Below are 27882 nucleotides of genomic sequence, written 5' to 3'. Positions count from 1 at the left end.
CCCCGGATGGGGCTGTGACCCTTTTTACACCTTGTACTGAAAAAAAAGCAGCGATGTCTCCCTTGTGAACAATTGTAAAATGTAAACTTGCTGCCGACACCTTCCGAGTTTTATAATGCGGGATGTCAGATAGGCGTTTCCGTATTCCTGTTTTAATTTCCTTTGTCGTGCATCCCACATATTGCAACAGGTTATTATAGAGACCGCAACGTCTGTATTGCAGTTTAGATATAGTTTTAGATTGTCGCCGTGGAGGTAACAGATGCATCTTCTGTGGCCACACCTGTAGCTGCCTTTGCAGAGTAACCAAACTGGTTTAGAAATGGCACCATCACAGAAGGGACTGGGACTGATTTTGCGTTGTAAAGTAGGGGCTATCTAAAGCCTGTCGCCACAATATTCCTCATCGTAATTGTTACATATTTCAGCATATTCCTTGCTGTAATTAGTTGTAAAAGTTACAGTTTTAGATAAAATGTTACTATTTATACTTTTATTTTGTTTGTCTTTTTCAGGGGACACTCGTTTTTTCTATGCAATGACTGAGCCCAGCTCCTAGCTTTTATCACAGAATGTGAGGCGCAGTCGCGTGTCCGTAACCAAAGGAGAGATCGGCAGAGCAGCCCTGACCATTTCCCCTCTAGGAATATTATTAATAACATGGGTTGGATGGCACGAAGTAGCTAGGAGGGTGGCATTTCCTGATCGAATCCATGACCCGAAACGCGTAGACGTTGTGTGTACATCGTGTTTACTGGGTTTTACCGCTGGAAGAATAAAGGTCATAGCTTTTGCTGGGAGCCGGGTTTATTTTCTTTATTTCCAAGTATTCCTGCTAGAAGCTTACAAATAAACTGCCAGCAGTCTGCAGTAAAGGTACCGAGTTCACATCAGCGTTCATACTTTCCGTCCTCCGGCTCCGTTCTAGGAGAACGCAAAGGACAGATTCGGCAAATAACTGAGCCTACAGGTCCGTTAGGTTCCCGCTCACAGGAAGACAAAAGTAGTACATGCAGGACTTCAACAATCTTCCTCTGAGCAGAAACCTAACAGACCCCATTATAGTCTATGGAGTCCGTAGGCTCTGTTCAGCTCAGTTATGTGCTGAATCCGTCCCTTCCGTTCTGCTGCTCCTATAATGGAAAGGCTGAACGCTGATGTGAACGAAGCCTTACCAGTATCGGGTGTGTGTGCGACTGTCCAATCAGTGCTGCTGCGGTCACACTGTGCAGGAACACCCCCCCCAACGGGTAACACCCATCTGTACCTTTACTACAAGCTGCTGCCAATTCATTCATAACTTTTAGTGGAAATAACAATGGACTGGTACAACACAGAGTGATAAGAATAGATGTTCCAGATTTGGTATTACATGTCAGGAGAGGCGAGAGGTCCTCTCTAAGAGCCTGAATCTGTGATCAATGATTTTGTACTCGAATGGCAATAAAAACATAAAGACAAACCTTGACACCTTTGACCCGAGCGGTCAGATAAATAGATGAAAACACAAGCCATGAAATCAGTCAGTGGTCTCTTACACAATGTCTGCCTGCGCAGTGTGTGGCTGCCTGCGCAGTGCATCAGTCCCAAATTCTGAGACGGACTGCAGTCGACAACCGCAAGTAACTTTTTTTTTTTTTTTTTTTTTTTTATGACTTTATTCCAATGGATAGAAAAAGAAGTGCTGAATGGCACAGTGACCCCCTCCATTACTGCAGAGTGTAGGTCTGGGTGATGCTAGCTACAGACAGGGTTATAAGAAGAGAGCGGGGGTCCTTCCTGTTCTTGCGCACGGTTATCTTGCCGTCCAGAGTTTCACCTGCAGAGAGAAAGGAGGGACCTGTAAATCCAACCACACGAGCCAATGCCATGACAGCACGTGCTGACCATCTAGGAAAGATACACTAATGAAAACTAGACTAGGGTGTAAATACTTTTGCAACCCCCTTGTACGAGCAGCCATGAATAAAAAAAAAAACAAGCAACTTTCCAGTCTTGCTTATAAATCTCCCACAATATTATGTCTACTGCTACTACATGTCTCCATGGTAACAGACTACAAACACACCCTATGTGTAGTCTGATCCTCCGAATAATGGGTTTATGATGTTGTTTCCTTATAGGACGTAGATACATTTTGGTGCGGTTTGAGCCATTACCCTGTTATGTTATGATACAACCTAATGAAGGTCCCTGCAGAGGAATCCTTCAGCCCCGAAATGGAATCGTTTTCCAGAAAATGCTTCATTCACCGTCAATCCTATCCATGTCCCTTTAAGTCTCTGGCGTCAGTCGCAGAGCTTTACCGGAGAGAGGTAATCAATGTATAATTTGCTGGCTGGAAGCGGCAGCTAAACCTTCAATCTGCCGCTGAGCTGAGCCCGGAGCCTCGTAACATGCGGCCTGATCGCGACAATTCATCAGTGTCATGTAGATATTGAATGACGGATGGATCCGGCAGCCCGACCGGCTGCAGAGCAGGAGGGAATGTGCCCCTGAAAAAGATCCCCCTCACCTCGTTCTCATCAGCACTGGGCTGCCTGGCCACGGCGGGGCAGCACCGCCTGCACATTAGGGGGAAATTCATCCGGTTATTACCCTCTTCTGCCCCCACATGAAAACAAATAGGCCTCCGATGAGCGGCCATGAAGAATGCCCAAAGTATACCATAAGGGGCGAGAGAGAACAGTACCACTGTCACCACGGCAGAGAACGCTGTACGTATCTGCTCCTATCCGTTATTTGGGACTTTACTGTACAGCAGATACATCATGAGCCCCCGGACAGATCCCATTACATGCTGACCGACAAAGGTTGCTGGATTTACAGGGGTATTGTGGTTGATGCCCTTTGCAGGATCTCCACCCTCCATACAGGCGTCCGGGTTATATACCCGATCAGCGCTTGTATTCTGGACTATTAAAGGTTTTCTGGAAGATAATATTAAGAAGTGACAACTTCATCAGTGATCTGCTCCTATGTGTCTAACCAAATCCATTATCCATCTATCATGTATCTATCTAACATCTTCTATCTAATATCTATCTATCCTGGCTGACACCTTGGGTGGCAGCCGAGGCGAAACCCGGGAGCATAGATGGGCATACCCTTGGCTTCGGCTGAGGGTTGCCACTTGTCCCAGTCCCTTGCAGGAGCCATAAGCCCAGAGGGATAGGGAATGGTTTATGGGGGGCCCTTCTCCTGTTGGAGGGCCTGAGATTGACCGCAACCTAGTGCACGTTTTTGTGTGGCACGCTGCATGATTTTGTTGCACGGGTGATAAAAGGACGTACTTTGGGCTTTCGATAAATAAATAAAGACTAGAGGTGAGGATACACTCTGCAGTCACAGTACTGGGGGGTGAGAACACCTTTAGTAATCACAGTACTGGGGGGAGAATAACCTCTGCAGTCACAGGACTGGGGGTGAGAATAACCTCTGCAGTCACAGGACTGGGGGTGAGAATAACCTCTGCAGTCACAGGACTGGGGGTGAGAATAACCTCTGCAGTCACAGGACTGGGGGTGAGAATAACCTCTGCAGTCACAGTACTGGGGGTGAGAATAACCTCTGCAGTCACAGGACTGGGGGTGAGAATAACCTCTGCAGTCACAGGACTGGGGGTGAGAATAACCTCTGCAGTCACAGGACTGGGGGTGAGAATAACCTCTGCAGTCACAGGACTGGGGGTGAGAATAACCTCTGCAGTCACAGGACTGGGGGTGAGAATAACCTCTGCAGTCACAGGACTGGGGGTGAGAATAACCTCTGCAGTCACAGGACTGGGGGTGAGAATAACCTCTGCAGTCACAGGACTGGGGGTGAGAATAACCTCTGCAGTCACAGGACTGGGGGTGAGAATAACCTCTGCAGTCACAGGACTGGGGGTGAGAATAACCTCTGCAGTCACAGGACTGGGGGTGAGAATAACCTCTGCAGTCACAGGACTGGGGGTGAGAATAACCTCTGCAGTCACAGGACTGGGGGTGAGAATAACCTCTGCAGTCACAGGACTGGGGGTGAGAATAACCTCTGCAGTCACAGGACTGGGGGTGAGAATAACCTCTGCAGTCACAGGACTGGGGGTGAGAATAACCTCTGCAGTCACAGGACTGGGGGTGAGAATAACCTCTGCAGTCACAGGACTGGGGGTGAGAATAACCTCTGCAGTCACAGGACTGGGGGTGAGAATAACCTCTGCAGTCACAGTACTGGGGGTGAGAATAACCTCTGCAGTCACAGTACTGGGGGTGAGAATAACCTCTGCAGTCACAGTACTGGGGGTGAGAATAACCTCTGCAGTCACAGTACTGGGGGTGAGAATAACCTCTGCAGTCACAGTACTGGGGGTGAGAATAACCTCTGCAGTCACAGTACTGGGGGTGAGAATAACCTCTGCAGTCACAGTACTGAGGGAGACAAATCTATTACAGTACTACAGGTGAGAACACCCTCTGCAGTGCGAGTATTGGGATGAGAAATGAATTACAGAGTACTAGGGGTGAAAACACCCCCTGCACAGTATTGGGGTTGATAATATTCCCTGCAGTTATAAAGAAGGGTACTGCTGCTTTGCGCTCCATCCCAAAACATAAATGTATGAATTACTGAACTGGTCTGTAAAGCAGATCTGTAATACACAATTAATCCTGTTTGGTTTTGATGACTTTCCACTGTGCATGCAAATATTTTTTTTCTCCAATGGAAAATTTCTGCAATCTTGTATTTTTTCTTGTACAGCGAGCACGTTCTCTGACAGCAGCATTCGCCGTTACAATAAATAAGTGCTGCTCCCCGGCAGGACTGGAAGGCGACAATTGATCACAGGTTAATTCCCTCATATTTCCTCCCGGTCAGCTCGCTCCCGTCACTGCATAATGATTTAGACTGGATCCATTCTAACAAAACTACTCAGAGTTAAAGAACCCTCTGCAAACATCACAGCTGAGGGCATAACCGGGCAGGGGGCTCACCTCGGAAAACCTGGGAGGCACTGGGGAAAAGGGGGTCACATAAAAATACTGAATAAGTCTGGAATCTGCTGCCATGATTCTGGGATAAGGTCACAACCTCCAATAAGTTCTGTAAATGGAATCAAAGAATGGGACCGAGGCCAGTGGGATTTTATGGCCACTGAAAATGGTGGACCGGACGGAGCAAAGGAAAATGCATTTCCTGTAAAGGAGGTTGGCTTTTATTGTCAGGGACGAGATGGGGGGAGCCTGAGGTTGAGCAGCCATAGCTTCATTGACTTAGAACCGATTGGAGGTAGAACAACCTTAGGTTTTATGGTCAAATCGCCAGTGAAGAGATGGACAGGCTTGGATGTAGGACCTTCGTTTGTACATCCATTGACTTGTATTGACAATGAGGAAAAGTGGGGGATGCCAGAATTAGAACCTTAGATGGTACAGCCATTGGTCTCATATGACCAGAGCTTTGGCTTCATGGTCATTGGCTTATAAGGCAAGTAAAAAGATGTATGGGCTTCAGGTAGGACCTTAGCTTGTATGGCCATTGACATACTGGGAATGAGGAAATGGAGCACATGCCAGAAGAAGAACCTTCGATGGTATGGGCAATGGACTAGTGAGAAGATTATTGGGCTGAGGTAGAACATGCTTTGGTTTTATGGCCATTGGCTTATACAGCAATGGAAAAGATGAATGGGCTTGAGGTAGGACCTTAGCTTGTATGGCCATTGACTTAAACCGAGAATGAGGAGACTGACGTGCTTGAGGTTGGACCTTAGGTTGCATGGACCATGGTCTTACCGAGCTAAGGAGAGAAGACTGAGCTAGAATAACCATGATCTACTGGTTCACGACCCGCTTACACTGCTGCCATGGAAGGAGACAACAAGCATTGAGCATCCCAATACTGAAGGGTACAGATCACCAAAGATGACATCTGGGTTTCTACCTTTAATGTTGTCTTTTCTTTAATATTTAAGGCACATGAACCCTCGTCTGCCTCGGACGTGAGGTCTACATCACAGCTCTAACAAAACAGGAGATTTCCAGTGATGTAAACCCAAGCAAAAAAAAAGAAAAAAAACTTTGGATGCTATAAACCAGTTTAGGGTGATAGCTTAATTAGTCTCCTATGTTCCAAAACGATACTCTCTAAATCCGCCACCCTTCTCTGCAGCCTTATTGCTCCACCTAAAGTGACAGAAACCAGGCTTTTCCCACCAAAGTCCACTATGGATACAGCAGAAGATGGCTCGCACTACAGTTTTCCGGGTCTTATAGGAATAAGTTGTTGAGTAATGATTCACAAAAGGCAATGAGAAGATACTTGCTTGCAGGAACCTCATGGAGAGTTGAGGAGCGAATATTCACGGCTGGTTTTCGCCACACTGATAGCATCTACAGAATGTAAGATGAGGGATGGAGCAGGGACAGTCTGTGCCGAGCATCACTAGGTCTGCAATGCGGAGCCGGCAAGTGAAATGAACACATTATGTCTCCCCCGGCATCGTCTATAAAGTCCCAGAACTGATCATTCTCCTCTCTCACTATGACAGGCAGACCAGACAGAAGCGCTTTATCTAACGCCGAGCCCCCACCTCCATGCCATTATATATAGAGAGGGGATTTCAGAAGTCTTGTTGAGGGACGGCCCGATTAATGAAAAGTGACAAACTGGGCTTATGTTCCTGACAATGGCCATGATGTCAGGTAGTAAAGAGAGAGTCGACGGAGGAGAGGAGGGGGACAGGAGAGAAATGAGAGAGGCGAAATGTGCAAATGAGCTTTAGGAAGATATAAACTGTGAGGAAGAGACTGAGACCGTCCTTGGAGTGGGGAGTCATAAAGATGGACACGAGGGAGGAAGAGAACAGGTCATAATGTTATAGACGGATTATAGGATGAAGGGGGGAGAGGTCACAATGTATAAGGAGATGAGGAGGAGAGAGGTCACAATGTATAAGGAGATGAGGAGGAGAGAGGTCACAATGTATAAGGAGATGAGGAGCGGTCACAATGTATGAGGAGATGAGGAGGAGAGGTCACAAAGTATGAGGAGGAGAGGTCACAATGTATGAGGAGGAGAGGTCACAATGTATGAGGAGGAGAGGTCACAATGTATGAGGAGGAGAGGTCACAATGTATGAGGAGGAGAGGTCACAATGTATGAGGAGGAGAGGTCACAATGTATGAGGAGGAGAGGTCACAATGTATAAGGAGATGAGGAGGAGAGAGGTCACAATGTATAAGGAGATGAGGAGGAGAGAGGTCACAATGTATAAGGAGATGAGGAGGAGAGAGAGGTCACAATGTATAAGGAGATGAGGAGGAGAGAGGTGACAATGTATAAGGAGATGAGGAGGAGAGAGGTGACAATGTATAAGGAGATGAGGAGGGGAGGTCACAATGTATAAGGAGATGAGGAGGAGAAAGGACACAATGTATAAGGAGATGAGGAGGGGAGGTCACAATGTATAAGGAGATGAGGAGGGGAGGTCACAATGTATGAGGAGATGAGGAGGAGAGGTCACAATGTATAAGGAGATGAGGAGGAGAGAGGTCACAATGTATAAGGAGATGAGGAGGGGAGGTCACAATGTATAAGGAGATGAGGAGGAGAGGTCACAATGTATAAGGAGATGAGGAGGAGAGAGGTCACAATGTATAAGGAGATGAGGAGGAGAGAGGTCACAATGTATAAGGAGATGAGGAGGAGAGAGGTGACAATGTATAAGGAGATGAGGAGGAGAGAGGTCACAATGTATAAGGAGATGAGGAGGGGAGGTCACAATGTATAAGGAGATGAGGAGGAGAAAGGACACAATGTATAAGGAGATGAGGAGGGGAGGTCACAATGTATGAGGAGATGAGGAGGAGAGGTCACAATGTATAAGGAGATGAGGAGGAGAGAGGTCACAATGTATAAGGAGATGAGGAGGGGAGGTCACAATGTATGAGGAGATGAGGAGGAGAGGTCACAATGTATAAGGAGATGAGGAGGAGAGAGGTCACAATGTATGAGGAGGAGAGGTCACAATGTATAAGGAGATGAGGAGGGGAGGTCACAATGTATGAGGAGGAGAGGTCACAATGTATGAGGAGATGAGGAGGAGAGGTCACAATGTATAAGGAGATGAGGAGGGGAGGTCACAATGTATAAGGAGATGAGGAGGAGCAGTCACAATGTATGAGGAGATGAGGAGGAGAGGTCACAATGTATGAGGAGGAGAGGTCACAATGTATGAGGAGGAGAGGTCACAATGTATAAGGAGATGAGGAGGAGAGAGGTCACAATGTATAAGGAGATGAGGAGGAGAGAGAGGTCACAATGTATAAGGAGATGAGGAGGAGAGAGGTCACAATGTATAAGGAGATGAGGAGGAGAGAGGTGACAATGTATAAGGAGATGAGGAGGAGAGGTGACAATGTATGAGGAGATGAGGAGGGGAGGTCACAATGTATAAGGAGATGAGGAGGAGAGGTGACAATGTATAAGGAGATGAGGAGGAGAGGTGACAATGTATGAGGAGATGAGGAGGGGAGGTCACAATGTATAAGGAGATGAGGAGGAGAGGTCACAATGTATAAGGAGATGAGGAGGGGAGGTCACAATGTATAAGGAGATGAGGAGGAGCAGTCACAATGTATGAGGAGATGAGGAGGAGAGGTCACAATGTATGAGGAGGAGAGGTCACAATGTATGAGGAGGAGAGGTCACAATGTATAAGGAGATGAGGAGGAGAGAGGTCACAATGTATAAGGAGATGAGGAGGAGAGAGGTCACAATGTATAAGGAGATGAGGAGGAGAGAGGTCACAATGTATAAGGAGATGAGGAGGAGAGAGGTGACAATGTATAAGGAGATGAGGAGGAGAGGGTGACAATGTATAAGGAGATGAGGAGGAGATGAGGTGACAATGTATAAGGAGATGAGGAGGAGAGAGGTGACAATGTATAAGGAGATGAGGAGGAGAGGTGACAATGTATGAGGAGATGAGGAGGGTGAGGTCACAATGTATAAGGAGATGAGGAGGAGAGGTCACAATGTATAAGGAGATGAGGAGGAGAGAGGTGACAATGTATAAGGAGATGAGGAGGAGAGAGGTGACAATGTATAAGGAGATGAGGAGGAGAGAGGTCACAATGTATAAGGAGATGAGGAGGAGGGTCACAATGTATAAGGAGATGAGGAGGAGGAGGTCACAATGTATAAGGAGATGAGGAGGAGAGAGGTCACAATGTATAAGGAGATGAGGAGGAGAGGTCACAATGTATAAGGAGATGAGGAGGAGAGAGGTCACAATGTACAAGGAGATGAGGAGGAGGAGGAGGAGGTCACAATGTATAAGGAGATGAGGAGGAGAGAGGTCACAATGTATAAGGAGATGAGGAGGAGAGAGGTCACAATGTATAAGGAGATGAGGAGGGGAGAGGTGATAATGTATAAGGAGATGAGGAGGAGAGAGGTCACAATGTACAAGGAGATGAGGAGGAGGAGGAGGTCACAATGTATAAGGAGATGAGGAGGAGAGAGGTCACAATGTATAAGGAGATGAGGAGGAGAGAGGTCACAATGTATAAGGAGATGAGGAGGAGAGAGGTCACAATGTATAAGGAGATGAGGAGGAGGATGGTCACAATGTATAAGGAGATGAGGAGGAGAGAGGTCACAATGTATAAGGAGATGAGGAGGAGAGAGGTCACAATGTATAAGGAGATGAGGAGGAGGAGAGGTCACAATGTATAAGGAGATGAGGAGGAGAGAGGACACAATGTATAAGGAGATGAGGAGGGGAGGTCACAATGTATAGGAGATGAGGAGGAGAGGTCACAATGTATGAGGAGATGAGGAGGAGAGAGGTGACAATGTATAAGGAGATGAGGAGGGGAGAGGTCACAATGTATAAGGAGAGAGGAGGAGGAGAGGTGACAATGTATAAGGAGATGAGGAGGAGAGGTGACAATGTATAAGGAGATGAGGAGGAGAGAGGTCACAATGTATAAGGAGATGAGGAGGAGAGGTGACAATGTATAAGGAGATGAGGAGGAGAGGTGACAATGTATAAGGAGATGAGGAGGAGAGGTGACAATGTATGAGGAGGGGAGAGGTGACAATGTATGAGGAGATGAGGAGGAGAGGTCACAATGTATAAGGAGATGAGGAGGAGAGAGGTCACAATGTATAAGGAGATGAGGAGGGGAGGTCACAATGTATGAGGAGATGAGGAGGAGAGGTCACAATGTATAAGGAGATGAGGAGGAGAGAGGTCACAATGTATAAGGAGATGAGGAGGAGGAGGTCACAATGTATAAGGAGATGAGGAGGAGAGAGGTCACAATGTATAAGGAGATGAGGAGGAGAGAGGTCACAATGTATAAGGAGATGAGGAGGAGAGAGGTCACAATGTATAAGGAGATGAGGAGGAGGAGAGGTCACAATGTATAAGGAGATGAGGAGGGGAGGTCACAATGTATAAGGAGATGAGGAGGAGAGGTCACAATGTATGAGGAGATGAGGAGGGGAGAGGTGACAATGTATGAGGAGATGAGGAGGAGAGGTGACAATGTATAAGGAGATGAGGAGGAGAGGTCACAATGTATAAGGAGATGAGGAGGAGAGGTCACAATGTATAAGGAGATGAGGAGGAGAGGTGACAATGTATAAGGAGATGAGGAGGAGAGGTCACAATGTATAAGGAGATGAGGAGGAGAGAGGTCACAATGTATAAGGAGATGAGGAGGAGAGGTCACAATGTATAAGGAGATGAGGAGGAGAGGTCACAATGTATAAGGAGATGAGGAGGAGAGGTCACAATGTATGAGGAGATGAGGAGGAGGAGGTCACAATGTATAAGGAGATGAGGAGGGGAGGTCACAATGTATGAGGAGATGAGGAGGAGAGGTCACAATGTATAAGGAGATGAGGAGGAGAGGTCACAATGTATAAGGAGATGAGGAGGAGAGAGGTGACAATGTATAAGGAGATGAGGAGGGGAGAGGTCACAATGTATAAGGAGATGAGGAGGAGAGAGGTGACAATGTATAAGGAGATGAGGAGGAGAGGTGACAATGTATAAGGAGATGAGGAGGAGAGAGGTCACAATGTATAAGGAGATGAGGAGGAGAGGTGACAATGTATAAGGAGATGAGGAGGGAGAGGTCACAATGTATAAGGAGATGAGGAGGAGAGAGGTCACAATGTATAAGGAGATGAGGAGGAGAGAGGTCACAATGTATAAGGAGATGAGGAGGAGGAGGTCACAATGTATAAGGAGATGAGGAGAAGAGGTGACAATGTATAAGGAGATGAGGAGAAGAGGTGACAATGTATAAGGAGATGAGGAGGGGAGGTCACAATGTATAAGGAGATGAGGAGGGAGAGGTCACAATGTATAAGGAGATGAGGAGGGGAGGCTATAAAGTAACAGTTATAATGAGGTGGGGGAAACATTGTAACTTTTGGGATATAAATGTGATAAGGAAAGGTGGTTACAATATAAGTGTGGGGGGGGGGGGTGTAGTGGGATAGGAGGAGTATATGACATTATAGGATATGAGGAGGGGTTGGCGCTTGTATTGCAAAAGGGCTGAAAGATGAGGGGATGATGATGCCTATAATAATGAGGAGAGTAGTTCTAATGGGATAGTTTGGAATTGAGGAGGATGTCAGGAGAAGAAACTGCAACAAACGTTTCCAGTGTAATACCTGGGTTATAAGGGACAAGTAATGAGAAAGTAGTTGCATATTATTTAGGGTGAAGAAGGGGCGCAAAGTGGTTATAATGTAATGGGACATGAGGGGGGTTTAGTGAAGGAGTTATAATATGAAGGGGAAGTTGTATAAATACAGGGGGTCCTTTAGTAAGATTTATTTTAGCTGCCGGTCTTATGAAATCCCTGCACTGGCAGCGGATCCGCCAAAGTTATGTGGAGGTGCCGGCCTCTACAGAACTATGGCGCATCCACCGCCAGTCTAAATCTACACCGGCTTCTTTACCAGTCTTACATTTAGAACATTTTCAACAGCTAAAACAGCCCCTTTTTTTAGACCTGATGTGAGCGGGGAAAAGTCGCAGATTGTGCGGAAAAAAACTTTGCACAGCAATCTGGGACAGATATACGCCAGAAAACTGGCGTATTTCTGATAGTAAATGACCCCCATACTTAATGAAGGTGGGGAGAGGGATGGAATATAAAGATGGGGTGTAAATGGGCAGGGGGTTGTCATGCCTGATGGAAAAGGAGAAGAGAAATCTGCTCTGCGCTGGTTGTGTAACATCAGGGTCAGTCTGTAGTAAATAGGAGTCAATGTGACAAAGTGGATGCAGCAGAGAGGTGTATGTCGTCGGCGTCACGCGTCACTTTACCTGCATTGACAGCCAGCGGCTTCTCCAGAAGGAAGACGGTCTGCTTCCAGTGGGTCCTGGTGCATGTGGGGCTGGTGGAGAACGTCACCTAATGACACAGAGTGGGAGCAGTAGTTGTAATATCACGCTACATTACTTGATATTACATGAAATGCTTGCAACAACAAAATGCCCCTCATCCGCGCACAGCCCGGGGCGTGCGGCGCGACACAACCAAGCTCATAATTAATTTACACTGATGTACTTACTGGGGTATGACAATCCTTCTTGAAGAACATGTCAAAATATCCGGCGATGGCCTGGAAGAGGGAAACGAGAGGTAATCAGTCACTGGCGGCGCAAGCCCCCAATACAAGGCGCTAAACACAGAGCAGAAGACCCCCCCCCCCCCCAGTTCCTAATGCTCCAGACATTGGGGGGGTGCAGAGGTCGGGGTGTCACCCAGCCCCGCTGCCAGAAGCCGACCACACTGATATAAGGGGCACAGGGTAGGTGAAGGCTGGGGCCCATGTACTTTATGGTAAACCTCTGCAGCCCCATATCTCCTAGTTGTTCATATACTCATACAGCACCAGCATATTCTGCTGCGAGGATAACCACCACTCCCATCATCTTATTTAGGGCACCTTTTTCTCCAGTGTCCTACAGTTGTTTACCCGCAGAGTATATAATGCTTCTGCAGCGTCTGGCAGTTAAGAAAATGCAGCAGGTATGAATACTGACGTATATCAGATCCCAGCAGGCCCATAGGGGTCTACGGACATTTCTGGAGCATGCAGAGGGACAGAAACACCGCAAACCAAGTGTGAATTTACCCCAACCTCTCCCTTTTCTTTTACATATAAATCTGCATTCGATTCACGAAGCAGGAGGTTCAGGATGAGCAAGGTATAGGTAAGTGTCCGTAACTGCAGGAAGACAAAAAAACTGCAGAATTAGGATATCTAAACCTTCACACGAAGCTCGGAAGGCGCAGCGGCGTTTCTCCGACTGATCTGTGCCTTCCGCTTGAATCTGTTCTGCGGCGTACAGATTCATAGAAGGTATACAGGGTCCGTGCTCCGCATGCTGCAGAAGCAGAGTAGAGGTGATGCACGTACTTGGTGTGAAGGTGTAGGTACCCTTTAAGCAGTGGGACAACGCGGCTGCGACGTACGAGACCCCCGCTCTACAGAAACTTGGACGCGTCGGAGTTCTTTGTTCGGCAGCGCGTACAAGCGCAATTACCGCTGCGGAGGTGACACAAAAACCTGACTGAGAACGAATAAAAAAGGGAAAAAAAAAAAACCTGACTCTGCAAATCCCAAAAGTGTCGCTCCCTCTGCCAAGTAATTACTGCGGTTTGTAAAGGCGTCTGTGTTCTGGGCGGGGGCGGGGAATTTAATGGCGCTACATTCGGAGCGCATTGTCTGCGACTATTGCATCAGAAGGCTATGGAAAAGCGAGATGACACGGAGGACGTGATCCAACGCGGAGCGGGGAAGAATTAGCGCGTCTCATCCCTAGGCGGATTATTTCCTAACCTGCTTCTCCATTACCCGCGTCCTGCCAGTTGTAAAATCATTGACTCGTTAAATCCGCTCGCCTGGAACTAATGACTTCAGCTCCGCGAAATTCTACGTAGCCACAAAAAACTCCAGAGGAGGCAGGAATTGTGCACATGGCAGCAAGAAGACGCCCCGAATACACGGCAGCGTTTACACCGGGATTTTATTACCGCAAAAATAAGCCCCCTCGTCTTGGGGTCCAGTTGATCCTGGGAAAGCTGGGTGACGAGCAGTACGGATGTTATTACGGTACGGGAGATGTCGCCCACCTTTCCTGGACATACAGAAGAGGAGTTTTGGGAAAGCTGTGCGACGACAACAAGATCATCACTAATGCAGTAACGGTAGAATTCCAAGCTTTGTGACCCCCATTGGCGGAACTACTTAAAGGGGTATTCCCAAAATAATAAAGTCTGATGGGGGGTCCCGCGTCTCCTGTTTGAATGAAATGGCGGTCCAGCAATCAGACTGCTGCTGCATTCAAACTCTATGTGCCAGTCCTGCAGTCTCTGGAGCAGTAGTGGGGGGCAGGGGACCCCGCTTACAGGACAATCCTCCCCACTTACAACAACCTCCAATCGGCACAGTAACGCCAACACAGAAATAAAGCCTCCCAGAAATACCAGAATCCTATTTGCATTAGCCACGCCCCCTGTTACAGTCAGGGTGTAAAACAATGGCCAGGTGTAAAACATGTCCGCCTCCATCAGGGTATCAAGAAGAAAATGGCGCTGAGCGATCGGACATATCGGACGGCATAAAGAAGTCCTAGAAGTAGAGACACTCGCTGGAAATAGGTCAACATAAAAGCTGCTACATTTTTTGTTTTAATGGTGGCGTCTCATGGAGCGGCGCTATTGGGCTACTACGAGGCGCTGCTTGAAAGTATAGGGCAACGAAAAATTGGGTTTTCAATCCTCACCAGCCTCACTTCACAGTCCCAGTAAGACACTGAACCAAGAACCTGGCAGTACGAGAAAATAACAAAAAGAATTCGGAACGCAGCTCCGGGTGACCTTATACTGATGCATCTCTGCAGAATATCTTTTTATAGAACCTTCCAGGCCAATGTCACAAAGGGCCAGCACCCCCGTCCCCCGCCATTCCAAAGAAATTAGCTATTTGCTTGACGTCAGGACGAACTCCCAAAACCAGTAATAGATTATGCCTGGCTCGGCTATGCTTGGCTTACCGGATTGATTTTCAGTCACCCACAAGGGCGGTTTCCTACCAGCATAAAACACAATCAAGGTCCATCAACATCTATTGTCATAGAAAAGGATTTATTCGTTACCCCCGGAGAAAATCACACAAGATGGAAAATCCCAGGAGACAAAACCCAGAAACAGGGAAAGAAGCCAGGAAACCCCCAAAACTGGTTATGAGGTTACCTATATAGCAGCACAACAAGATACAAGGCAGTATTATAGTAGTTATATTCTTGTACATAGGAGGCAGTATTATAGTAGTTATATTCTTGTACATAGGAGCAGTATTATAGCAGTTATATTCTTGTACATAGGGGGCAGTATTATAGTAGTTATATTCTTGTACATAGGAGGCAGTATTATAGTAGTTATATCCTTGTACATAGGAGGCAGTATTATAGTAGTTATATTCTTGTACATAGGAGCAGTATTATAGTAGTTATATTCTTGTACATAGGAGGCAGTATTATAGTAGTTATATTCTTGTACATAGGAGCAGTATTATAGCAGTTATATTCTTGTACATAGGAGGCAGTATTATAGTAGTTATATTCTTGTACATAGGAGGCAGTATTATAGTAGTTATATTCTTGTACATAGGAGGAGTATTATAGTAGTTATATTCTTGTACATAGGAGGAGTATTATAGTAGTTATATTCTTGTACATAGGAGCAGTATTATAGTAGTTATATTCTTGTACATAGGGAGCAGTATTATAGTAGTTATATTCTTGTACATAGGGAGCAGTATTATAGTAGTTATATTCTTGTACATAGGGAGCAGTATTATAGTAGTTATATTCTTGTACATAGGAGCAGTATTATAGTAGTTATATTCTTGTACATAGGAGGCGGTATTATAGTAGTTATATTCTTGTACATAGGAGCAGTATTATAGTAGTTATATTCTTGTACATAGGAGCAGTATTATAGTAGTTATATTCTTGTACATAGGAGCAGTATTATAGTAGTTATATTCTTGTACATAGGGAGCAGTATTATAGTAGTTATATTCTTGTACATAGGGAGCAGTATTATAGTAGTTATATTCTTGTACATAGGGAGCAGTATTATAGTAGTTATATTCTTGTACATAGGGAGCAGTATTATAGTAGTTATATTCTTGTACATAGGAGCAGTATTATAGTAGTTATATTCTTGTACAGAGGAGCAGTATTATAGTAGTTATATTCTTGTACATAGGGGGCAGTATTATAGTAGTTATATTCTTGTACATAGGAGGTAGTATTATAGTAGTTATATTCTTGTACATAGCAGGCAGTATTATAGAAGTTATATTCTTGTATATAGGAGGCAGTATTATAGTAGTTATATTCTTGTACATAGGGAGCAGTATTATAGTAGTTATATTCTTGTACATAGGAGCAGTATTATAGTAGTTATATTCTTGTACATAGGAGCAGTATTATAGTAGTTATATTCTTGTACATAGGGGGCAGTATTATAGTAGTTATATTCTTGTACATAGGAGGTAGTATTATAGTAGTTATATTCTTGTACATAGCAGGCAGTATTATAGAAGTTATATTCTTGTATATAGGAGGCAGTATTATAGTAGTTATATTCTTGTACATAGGAGGCGGTATTATAGTAGTTATATTCTTGTACATAGGAGCAGTATTATAGTAGTTATATTCTTGTACATAGGAGCAGTGTTATAGTAGTTATATTCTTGTACATAGGAGCAGTGTTATAGTAGTTATATTCTTGTACATAGGAGCAGTGTTATAGTAGTTATATTCTTGTACATAGGAGCAGTGTTATAGTAGTTATATTCTTGTATATAGGAGGCAGTATTATAGTAGTTATATTCTTGTACATAGAAGCAGTATTATAGTAGTTATATTCTTGTACATAGGAGGCAGTATTATAGTAGTTATATTCTTGTACATAGTAGCAGTATTATAGTAGTTATATTCCTGTACATAGGAGCAGTATTACAGTAGTTATATTCTTGTACATAGGAGCAGTATTATAGTAGTTATATTCCTTTAAATAGGAGGCAGTATTATAGTAGTTATATTATTGTACATAGAAGTATTATTGTAGTTATTTTCTTGAACATAGGGGCAGTATTACAGACAGTAGATATATTTTTCTGCATTCTTCTGCATGTAGTATTATAGTATTTGTATTACTGTGTATAATAATGGAAAAAGTATAATATTATACAGATATATTGACAATGTACTAAGTCTGAGAGGCCAACAGCGAAATGAGCTTCTAAAATAATGAACGGATGGTGGGAGAGAAAAATAATGTAAAATCAGGTAAAATGGGCGACTGTTGCTGGGGTCACACGGACCTTGGACGTAGTAAAACCATAAACAACAATTATCATTTTATCTACTGTTGACCTTGACAGGATAAAGTTCCTGTAGATGTGCGGTTTTCAGGCTCTGTACATGCGCCGTTTGTTCTGCTTTTCTCCATGACCGTGAACACAATAAGCTTTTATAAGTTGTTCACAGGAGTGTAAAAAATACACAATAAAAAATGATCAATTCAAGGAGAAGAAAGGAAATTAAACATTGTCATGATGGTTTTTATCTGGAGGGGGCCATTTGTCATTGTGATAGTCCAGGCCTCGTGTGTTTCGCTGGAGATACAATGAACCAGTCGGCCACACATGGTGGGAGGATAATGTTTTTGTGATGGGGTTTAGCCAGGCATGAAGGAGCAGCGGTCCCTGCACCCTGCAGCGGAACGCACGAAGCTGGATAATCCACCACTAAATCCTCAGAAGAAGCGTTTATGTAGTATCAATGTCATACATATTATGCTGGATACATTCTACATTCATGTCTTCCCCATAGACTATAATCAGGTCTGCTAGGTTTATGCTTTTTTCGTGCATACAGGACTTTTGTCTCCGCTTCAAAATCTTCTTCTGAGCAGAAACTCAACAGACCCCATTATAGTCTACGGGGTCCACAGGCTCCATAATGTGCCGAATCTGTCCTTTCCGTTCTTCCGCTCCTATAAAGGAGGAGGACAGCAAGGCTGAACGCTGAAGTGACCTCAGCCTAACAAGATTGAGAAATCCGAGTTAATGGGAAGCTCCGTTCATAAGGTAAAGGATGACCCCTTTAATACAAAGTTTTGTAGGTACAGATAGTACTGCCTCTCTGTCTCTCCCTGTAAATGATGTAGGTACAGATAGTACTGCCTCCCTCTCACTTCCTGTCAATGATGTAGGTACAGATAGTACTGCCTACCTGTCTCTCCCTGTAAATGATGTAGATACAGACAGTATTGCCTCCCTGTAAATGATGTAGATACAGACAGTATTGCCTCCCTGTAAATGATGTAGATACAGACAGTACTGCCTCCCTGTAAATGATGTAGATACAGACAGTACTGCCTCCCTGTAAATGATGTAGATACAGACAGTACTGCCTCCCTGTAAATGATGTAGATACAGACAGTACTGCCTCCCTGTAAATGATGTAGATACAGACAGTACTGCCTCCCTGTAAATGATGTAGATACAGACAGTACTGCCTCCCTGTAAATGATGTAGATGGACAGTACTGCCTCTCTCCCTCTTCCTGTAAATGATGTAGGTAAAGATAATACTGCCTCTCTCCCTCTTCCTGTCAATGATTTAGGTACAGATAGTGCTGCCTCCCTATAAATGATGTGGATACAGACAGTACTGCCTCCCTGTCACTCCCTGTAAATGATGTAGGTACAGATAGTACTGCCTCCCTGTCTCTCCCAGATATGTTGTAAGTACAGGTAGTACTGCCTCTCCCTGTAAATGATGTAGGTACAGATAGCACTGCATCCCTGTCTCTCCCAGATATGATTTAAGTACAGGTAGTACTGCCTCCCTGCCTCTCCCTGTAAATGATGTAGGTACAGATAGTACTGCCTCCCTGTCTCTATTTATAAATGATTTAAGTACAGATACTAATACCTCCCTTTCTCTCCTGTATATGATGTAGGAACAGATAGTACTGCCTCCCTGTCTCTCCCTGAAAATGATGTAGGTACAGATAGTACTGCCTCCCTCTCTCTCCCTGTAAATTATGTAGGTATAGATATTACTGCATCCCTGTCTCTCCCTGCAAATGATGTAGGTATAGATCGTACTGCATCCCTGTCTCTCCCTATAAATAATGTAGTGTCACGATCCCTCCCGTGACAGAGGTTAGAAGATCTGAGAGACTGTCTGCACGTTAGGTCATCTGACAGCCTCTCGGTTTTCACTTTGCAGTGTTGTTGTTGGTATGACCACACCTCTTGTCTCAGGTGCAGCTTGTGGTCATTACTGCTCCTCTATTTAATCTTGACTCCCTTCATACCATGCGGTTGATATTCTCTGCCTGGAGTTGGAAGAGCTGGTGTATTGTCCTCATCTGAGTTCCTGCTCATCCATTTTCTATTATAAGATAAGTATACTTCTCTTGGTATTTTGTTGCTCCCATTTGCTCGTTGTTTACTAGGCATCAGGGAGACGCTGGTTCGATCCTCTGGGAAGGAACCAGTAGTCTCAGACCCTGTCACCAATCCTAGGGCTTTTCAGGGTTTCTAGGGCCTAGGTTTCCGGTGTATGAATATTCCCACCTTCAGGGTCTATTCATACTGACAGGAGTCAGGGCTAGGTTTAGGATTTCCATAGGTGGTCTCCTTTTTCCTGTCCCTAGCCTTGAGGCCTTGTTCCTGGTCATTTTCCTTCTGTTTTCATTTTGGTGGTCCTCCCCTTCCCCTTACACTGTGACATTATCAACCGCCCAAAAACCGCCATTTTTTTTTGTGTCAGTGTAGCGATGGATACGATTTCTGCACTGGTTGGACAACTGCAGGGACTGTCTTTGGAGGTATCTGACTTCCGCACGACCATCTTTCAGATCCAGAGACCACAGATGGCTGGTTCCGGCAGTGGGAACCAGGCCTGCCCTGAACCTAAGGTCACTCTCCCGAACAGATATTCCGGGGGAAGTGACAACTTTGTTCAGTTCAGGGAGTCGTGCAAATTATATTTTAGACTACGTCCTAACTCAAAGAGTCAAAGAGTGGGTATAATCATTTTGTTACTTAAAGGCGACGCTTAATCTTGGGCTTTTTCATTGCCGACCGGATCCCAGTCCCTTCGGTCGGTAGCTGAATTTTTCAGAGCTCTAGGTCTTATCTACGATGACCCAGAATCGGATCTCTCTGTCCGAGACGGAGTTGCATGGCTTACGGCAGGGTTCTGCAGAGACCTATTGCTCAGAATTTAGGAGCTGGGCTACGGATACGGAGTGGAATGATCCACCTCTCCGTAGTAAATTCTGTCAAGGGTTATCCAAGAGCCTTAAGGACGCGTTGGCGTTTTAAGAATGTCCCGAGTCATTGGAGGCGGCCAGGACCCTTGCTGTACGTATTGATAAATGCCTGAGGGAGAGATCTAAGGTTCCTCACTCTCAGGATGTACTATCATATAAAGGTGGTGGCCTCCTCTGACTCTTTGGGTAGAGAAACTCTTGAGTTTGTCTGGTGACGAACCAATGCAGCGGGGGGGATCGACCCCTGGACCTGGTGATAAGAACTTTAGGCTTAAGATAAGGCTCTGCTTTTTCTGTGGAAAAAGGGGACATTTTGTTAACATATGTCCTTATGTTCAACGGCAAGGTGAAAAAGAAAAAAAAAAAAGTGTTTAATTCTCATCTCACTCTTGGTGGTGTGGGTGGGGAATCTGAGAATTTACTTTTGCCATTTGCTAGCAGTACCCGATTTCTTTTATCTGCCGAGGTGGTGCTAGATTCCAAAACGGTGGGAATTTAAGTATTTATTGACAGTGGGGCAGGGGTTATTCTAGTTGATGGCCAGTTTGTCCGTATGCATGGATTGACAACAAGTGCATTAGACAAAATTATTTCGGTGTTTGCAATTGATTCTGCTCCACTCACACAGAAATGTTTATCACAAAAGGTGCAGGACATTCGTTTAAAAGGTGGGTGATTTTCATCAAGAATCCATTTTGTGCGGGAGGGTCTGCCTGCTCCCTTGGTGATAGGGTTACCATGGTTAAGCAAACATAATCCTACCATCGATTGGCAAGCGAGACAGATTCTTGATTGGAGTGATTATTGCATCGACAACGGTCTCAGCACATCGCTTTCTGTGGTAGCCACTAAAGTTGTACCTTCGTTTATTTATGATTTTTCTGATGTATTCTCTAAAAGTGGAGACCAGGAGTTGCCTCCACATCGGGAGTATGATTATCCCGTCAACCTTGTTCCCGGAGCTAGGTTGCCCAAGTCTCGGTTGTATAACCTTTCCGAACCCGAAAGAGCCGCCATGCGAGAATATATCACCAAGAGATTGGCCAACGGTCATATTAGACCATCCAAATCCCCAGTGGATGCAGGGTTCTTCTTTGTTAAGAAAATGGACGGGACTCTTAGGCCATGTTTAGACTTCCATGAGCTTAATCTCATTACTGTCCATGATCCTTATCCCCTTCCTTTGATCCAGGATTTCAAGACGGCCTTTTATACCCCTAAGGGTCAATTTTGAAAATATGGTCATGCCTTTTGGGTTAACCAATGCTCCTGCGGTTTTTTAACATTTCATCAATGACATCTTTCATCATCTGGTAGGCAGGTTTGTTGTGGTGTATCTGGATGATATTCTGATTTATTCTCCTGACACGGAGACGCATCAGGATCACGTGAGACAAGTGTTACAGATCCTAAGAAAGAATAAAATTGTATGCTAAAATGGAGAAGTGTGTATTTGCAGTTCCGGAAGTGCAATTCCTCGGCTACCAACTCTCATCTTCAGATTTTCGTATGGATCCTGAAAAGGTCCGTGTAGTGTTGGACTGGGATCGACCCGAAGATCTAAAAGCGCTTATGCGAATTTTGGGGTTGACCAACTACTACCGTAAATTTATTTTGAACTACTCAACGATTGTTAAACCTTTAACGGACATGAGTAGAAAAGGTTCGGATATCTCAGTCTGGTCTGATGAGGCATTACAAGCCTTTTCAGCTGTGAAGGAATGTTTTGCTTCTGCTCCTATATTGGTACAACCTGATGTGTCACAGTCATTTGTTGTGGAAGTTGCCGCATCAGAGGTAGGGGTAGAAGCAGTCTTGTCGCAGGGTCCTTCACCTAGTAAATGGCGCCCATGTGCTTTCTTCTCGAAGAAGCTCTTAGCTGCTGAGAAACATTATGACATGGGTAATAGAAAGTTGCTGGCCATTAAGTTGGCTTTTGAGGAATGGCGTCATTGGTTGGAAGCAGCGATTCATCCCGTTATGGTAATTACCGATAACAAAAATCTAGCTCATCTGAAGTCTGCTAAATGCCTGAACCCAAGGCAGGCCAGATGGTCGTTGTTTTTTACCAGATTTAATTTCGTTGTCACCTATCGCCCTGGGATTAAGAACGTCAAGGCGGATGCTTTGTCGCGTAGCTTTCCTGGGGATGGCGATTCGGAAAAATCCTGCTCAGATATTGGCTGAAGGGGTGGTAATATCCGCACTTTATCCCGACCTTGAGGCAGAAGAGTTGAAGGCCCAGGGAGATGCACTGGATTCCTGTCCTCCGGGGAAGTTGTTTGTTCCTGCTGAATTGCGGCACAAGTTGTTCGAGGAACATCACTGTACAGTTCTCAAAGGACACCCTCGGGGAAGATCCACTGTCGATCTCATTTCTCGTAGATTCTGGTGGCTGGGGTTGCGTAAATGTGTTGAGGGTTATGTGTCAGCTTAAAGTACTTGTGCACGTGCTAAGGTAATACATACTCGGCCTTCGGGATCTCTACTTCTGTTGTCCATCCCGTCCCGACCTTAGACTAATTTGTCCATGGACTTTATCACAAATTTGCCGAATTCCTCAGGAAAAACTGTGATTCTGGTGGTTGTTGATCGCTTCAGCAAGATGTCGCACTTTATAGCATTATCAGGTCTACCTAATGCTAAAACTCTTGCACAAGTGTTTGTCGATAACATCGTGAAGCTACATGGTATTTCCTATGATGTGGTGTCTGATAGGGAGACTCAGTTTGTTTCCAGATTCTGGAAGGCATTCTGTACTCATCTGGGGGTACAATCGTCCTTCTCTTTTGCCTGTCATCCTCAGTCGAACGGACAGACGGAGCACACTAACCAGAGTCTGGAAACTTATTTGAGATCCTTTGTCTCGGAGAATCAGGAGGAGTGGTCTTCATTTTCGTCTTTGGCCGAGTTTGCCATAAATAACCGTAGACAGGAGTCCACTGATAAGTCGCCGTTTTTTGGGGCATATGGATTCCTGCAATTTGGCACATTTTCTGGTGCTGAGACTTCTGGTACACTGGAAAAGGAAAGATTTTCCTCTTCTTTGTCATCTATTTGGCGGAAAATTCAAAATAATTTGGACAAAATGGGCAACAAGTATAAACGTATGGCTGACAAGAGACATATGAGTGGTCCGGACCTGAGAGTGGGCGATTCTGTGTGGCTGTCCACAAGAAACATTAAGTTGAAGTTACCTTCTTGGAAGTTGGGTCCAAGGTTTATTGGGCCATATAAGATCTCTGCCATTATTAACCCCTTAGCCTTTCGTCTTGAACTTCCGCAGGCTTTAAAAATTAAAAATGTTTTCCACAAATCATTACTGAAGAGATATGATGAACCTGCTGAATCGTCCTTCTTGACTCCCGCTCCTGTCATGGTGGACGGTAATTTTAAATTTTAGATCTTCAGTATAGTGGACTCGCGTATTCTCCGTAGATCCCTCCAGAATCTCGTTCACTGGGTTACGGTCCAGAGGAGAGAATGTGGGTTCCAGTGGCCGACGTCAATGCTAGTCGCCTTGTGAGAGCCTTTCACAGGGCTCATCCGGATAAGGTTGGTCCTGGGTGTCCAGAGGTCACCTGTAGAAGGGAAGGTACTGTCACAATCCCTCCCGTGACAGAGGTTAGAAGATCTGAGAGACTTGCATCACGTGAGGTTATCTGACAGCCACTTGGTTTTCACTTTGCAGTGTTGTTGTTGGTAATGACCACACCTCTTGTCTCAGGTGCAGCTTGTGGTCATTACTGCTCCTCTATTTAATCTGGACACTTCATACCATGCGGTTGATATTCTCTGCCTGGAGTTAGAGGAGCTGGTGTGTTGTCCTCATCTGAGTTCCTGCTCATCCATTTTCTATTATAAGATAAGTATACTTCTCTTGGTATTTTGTTGCTCCCATTTGCTCGTTGTTTACTAGGCCTCAGGGACACGCTGGTTCGTTCCTCTGGGAAGGAACCAGTAGTTTCAGACCCTGTCACCAATCCTAGGGCTTTTCAGAGTTTCTAGGGCCTAGTATGAATATTCCCACCTTCAGGGTCTAATCATACTGACAGGAGTCAGGGCTAGGTTTAGGGTTTCCTCAGGTGGTCTCCTTTTCCCTGTCCTTAGCCTTGAGGCCTAGTTCCTGGTAATTTTCCTTCTGTTGTCTTTCTGGTGTTCCTCCCCCTCCCCTTACAGTGTGACATGTAGGTACAGATAATAATGCCTCCCTGTCTCTGCCTGTAAACGATGTAGGTACAGACAGTACTGCCTCCCTGTCTCTGCCTGTAAATGATGTAGATACAGGTAGTACTGCCTCCCTGTCTCTGCCTGTAAATGATGTAGGTACAGGTAGTACTACCTCCCTGTCTCTGCCTGTAAATGATGTAGGTACAGATAGTACTGCCTCCCTGTCTCTGCCTGTAAGTGATGTAGGTACAGGTAGTACTGCCTCCCCGTCTCAGCATGTAAATAATGTGGGTACATATAGTACTGCCTCCCCGTCTCTCCCTGTAAATGATGTAGATACAGATAGTACTGCCTCCGTCTCTCATTGTAAATTTTATAGGTACAGATATAGGTTTTCTGAAAATTATACAAAGACGAATCAGCAGTGGAAGCAGGAGAGCCGACAGGTTACATTGTGACTGCAGCTCTTTGTGTAACTGGAGTGTAAGTTATCATGTGACTGATGATCAGCACAAAATGAAAGTAACCAACATCAGCCAACATTACATGGAGAAATGGAAAATTTTATATCAGAATCGTACATTAGAAAATGGGTCTATTAAAAGTGAATTACAGGATACACATGTAGGCAATCTGCAATAAAGCAAGATATCAAAAATACTGTAAAAGCCAAGCTGCAGAACAAGTAATTACGAGGCATGATTAGTTCAATGACTCCAATCGATATATAGATATCAGCACATAATATAAGGTCAATGGAAACAAAAATGACACAGTGACAGAAGAGGGGGGGGGGGGGGGGGGAGTGCGTTGTCTCTACTCAGGTGTGAGGGTCCTGCTCCGAACAATCGCTGCATCCAGTAAAAGAAATCAATGATTGTCAGCTCAGTGGGGGAGGCAGCAGCAGGACCAGGGCTCAATATTCTGTCATCACTCCTGATGAGCCCGCAAAGATGGCATTCTCAGGGAGTTCAGCAGGGAGGCTGAAGACATGACATCCTGCCATTATCCCTGACACTGCCGGCAGGAGGCGTGATGGGATTTTCTCTCCACACAGTAGGGAACCTCATCTGACATACATGAGATACAATGATTCCTGCCGTTCAACCCCGACGAGCTGATCTTATGTAACAAGTCCAAAAACAGAAGACTTCACCCCAAAGCACAGCACGTTACATAACTTAAAATAAAGGAAAGGTAAAGCAACGTACTGCCCTGCGGACCAGATCAGCATAATAGTGAGTGCAGCTCTGGAGTATAATACAGGATGTAACTCAGGATCAGTACAGGATAAGTAATGTATGTATACAGTGACTGCACCAGCAGAATAGTGAGTGCAGCTCTGGAGTATAATACAGGATGTAACTCAGGATCAGTACAGGATAAGTAATGTATGTACACAGTGACTGCACCAGCAGAATAGTGAGTGCAGCTCTGGAGTATAATACAGGATGTAACTCAGGATCAGTACAGGATAAGTAATGTATGTACACAGTGACTGCACCAGCAGAATAGTGAGTGCAGCTCTGGAGTATAATACAGGATGTAACTCAGGATCAGTACAGGATAAGTAATGTATGTACACAGTGACTGCACCAGCAGAATAGTGAGTGCAGCTCTGGAGTATAATACAGGATGTAACTCAGGATCAGTACAGGATATGTAATGTATGTACACAGTGACTGCACCAGCAGAATAGTGAGTGCAGCTCTGGAGTAAAATACAGGATTTTGATATGTAGATGCATTCTTAATGACACTTCCTTTAGCGGTCACCTCACACGTTGGACGGATGGATCTGTCTGTAATATTTGGTTCTGTTATAATGAAGACAAATCCTAGTGTTGCACATTTTTATCAGATTCGTATGTTGACGTATTTTATTTCAATTGAAAACTTGACATTTCGAAGCAAAAAAAAAGTGATTTTAGAGCCAGTTAGTTTAGTGGATTCAATTTGCAGGGTCAAAACCAGGTCAATGCGACTAAAGACGCTCCGAAAGTGCGGTGTGATTGGCACATTTGATGCCCGGGCTGTGCAGGGTACGTTCTGGATAATTCCACTGACAGAAACAAGAAAGCCATTTTCCTGCGAGAATGAGCTCTGTGGGTAATGAGAACAGCGGGGATGATGGAGGACGGGATGAAGAGCGAGCACGCGTCTGGAATACAGAGAGAGACCAGGCCGCGGCTGCAGACCCGACAGGAGCATGCTGAGAGGGAGCCACGAATTTATGGGCAGCGCTGACGGGACACGGCACTCCAAAATGAGTGAAGATATTAGGGCTCAAGAAGGGGAATTTTATTTGTCCTTTTATATTTGAATTTCTGGGAGTGGGTGACAGATACGGCCACCGCTGCAGCTCAGAAAGAGTTCTTACCCAGCTTTCCCAGAAGCAGAATGAGGACGACTGAAGGTCATCATGGTGACACACGTTTATCCTAATCCGCCCCGTGGGCTTTCTACATGTCCGCAGATCAGGGGCAGACGTTCTGCAGAGGAGCCTCCTGTGTGATGAATGCAATGTAATTCCTTCACTCAAGCGCCATTTACTTCTAACACAAAGGTCCCGGAGGTTTCCATCTATCACAGGAACTGATGCTTCTCCGTGTAGCCTCCACAGCAGATGAACTGGCGCAGATACACCCCCGCCATACGCCGCCGCCGACGATACACCCCCGCCATACGCCGCCGCCGCCGATACACCCCCGCCATACGCCGCCGCTGCCGATACACCCCCGCCATACGCCGCCGACGATACGCCGCCGCCGCCGATACACCCCCGCCATACGCCGCCGCCGATACACCCCCGCCGACGATACACCCCCGCCATACGCCGCCGCCGACGATACACCCCCGCCATACGCCGCCGACGATGATACACCCCCGCCATACGCCGCCGACGACGACGATACACCCCCGCCATCCGCCGCCGACGATACACCCCGCCATACGCCGCCGACGATACACCCCCGCCAGACGCCGCCGATACACCCCGCCATACGCCGCCGACGATACACCCCCGCCATACGCCGCCGACGATACACCCCCGACGAAACACCCCCGTTATACGCCGCCGACGATACACCCCGTTATACGCCGCCGACGATACACCGCATTATACACCATGTAATACACCACCGCTGATACACCGCATTATACACCACTGCATTATACACCATGTAATACACCACCGCTGATACACCGCATTATACACCACTGCATTATACACCATGTAATACACCACCGCTGATACACCGCATTATACACCACTGCATTATACACCATGTAATACACAACCGCTGATACACCGCATTATAAACC

At 45.5% G+C, this 27882-nt stretch overlaps 1 protein-coding gene across 1 annotated transcript in view; it reads right to left on the bottom strand.

Annotated features, from left to right (window-relative positions):
• Positions 1-521: 521 nt before the first annotated feature.
• PRMT3 (protein arginine methyltransferase 3) overlaps positions 522-27882 on the bottom strand; it is a 73799-nt gene continuing 46438 nt past the window's right edge. Inside the window, exons 14-16 of the mRNA XM_044270429.1 lie at positions 12589-12639; positions 12341-12428; positions 522-1819 (exon numbers count right to left, since the gene is read on the bottom strand). Of these exons, the coding sequence (XP_044126364.1) occupies positions 1710-1819; positions 12341-12428; positions 12589-12639 (249 nt within the window). The 3' untranslated portion in view covers positions 522-1709. The remainder of the gene's footprint in view (positions 1820-12340; positions 12429-12588; positions 12640-27882) is intronic.

The sequence above is a fragment of the Bufo gargarizans genome, chromosome 10 (assembly GCF_014858855.1).
Source record: "Bufo gargarizans isolate SCDJY-AF-19 chromosome 10, ASM1485885v1, whole genome shotgun sequence".
Taxonomy (NCBI): Eukaryota; Metazoa; Chordata; class Amphibia; order Anura; family Bufonidae; genus Bufo; species Bufo gargarizans.
The sequence above is the reverse complement of the archived record's forward strand: the minus strand, read 5'-3'. Positions and strand labels throughout refer to the sequence as shown.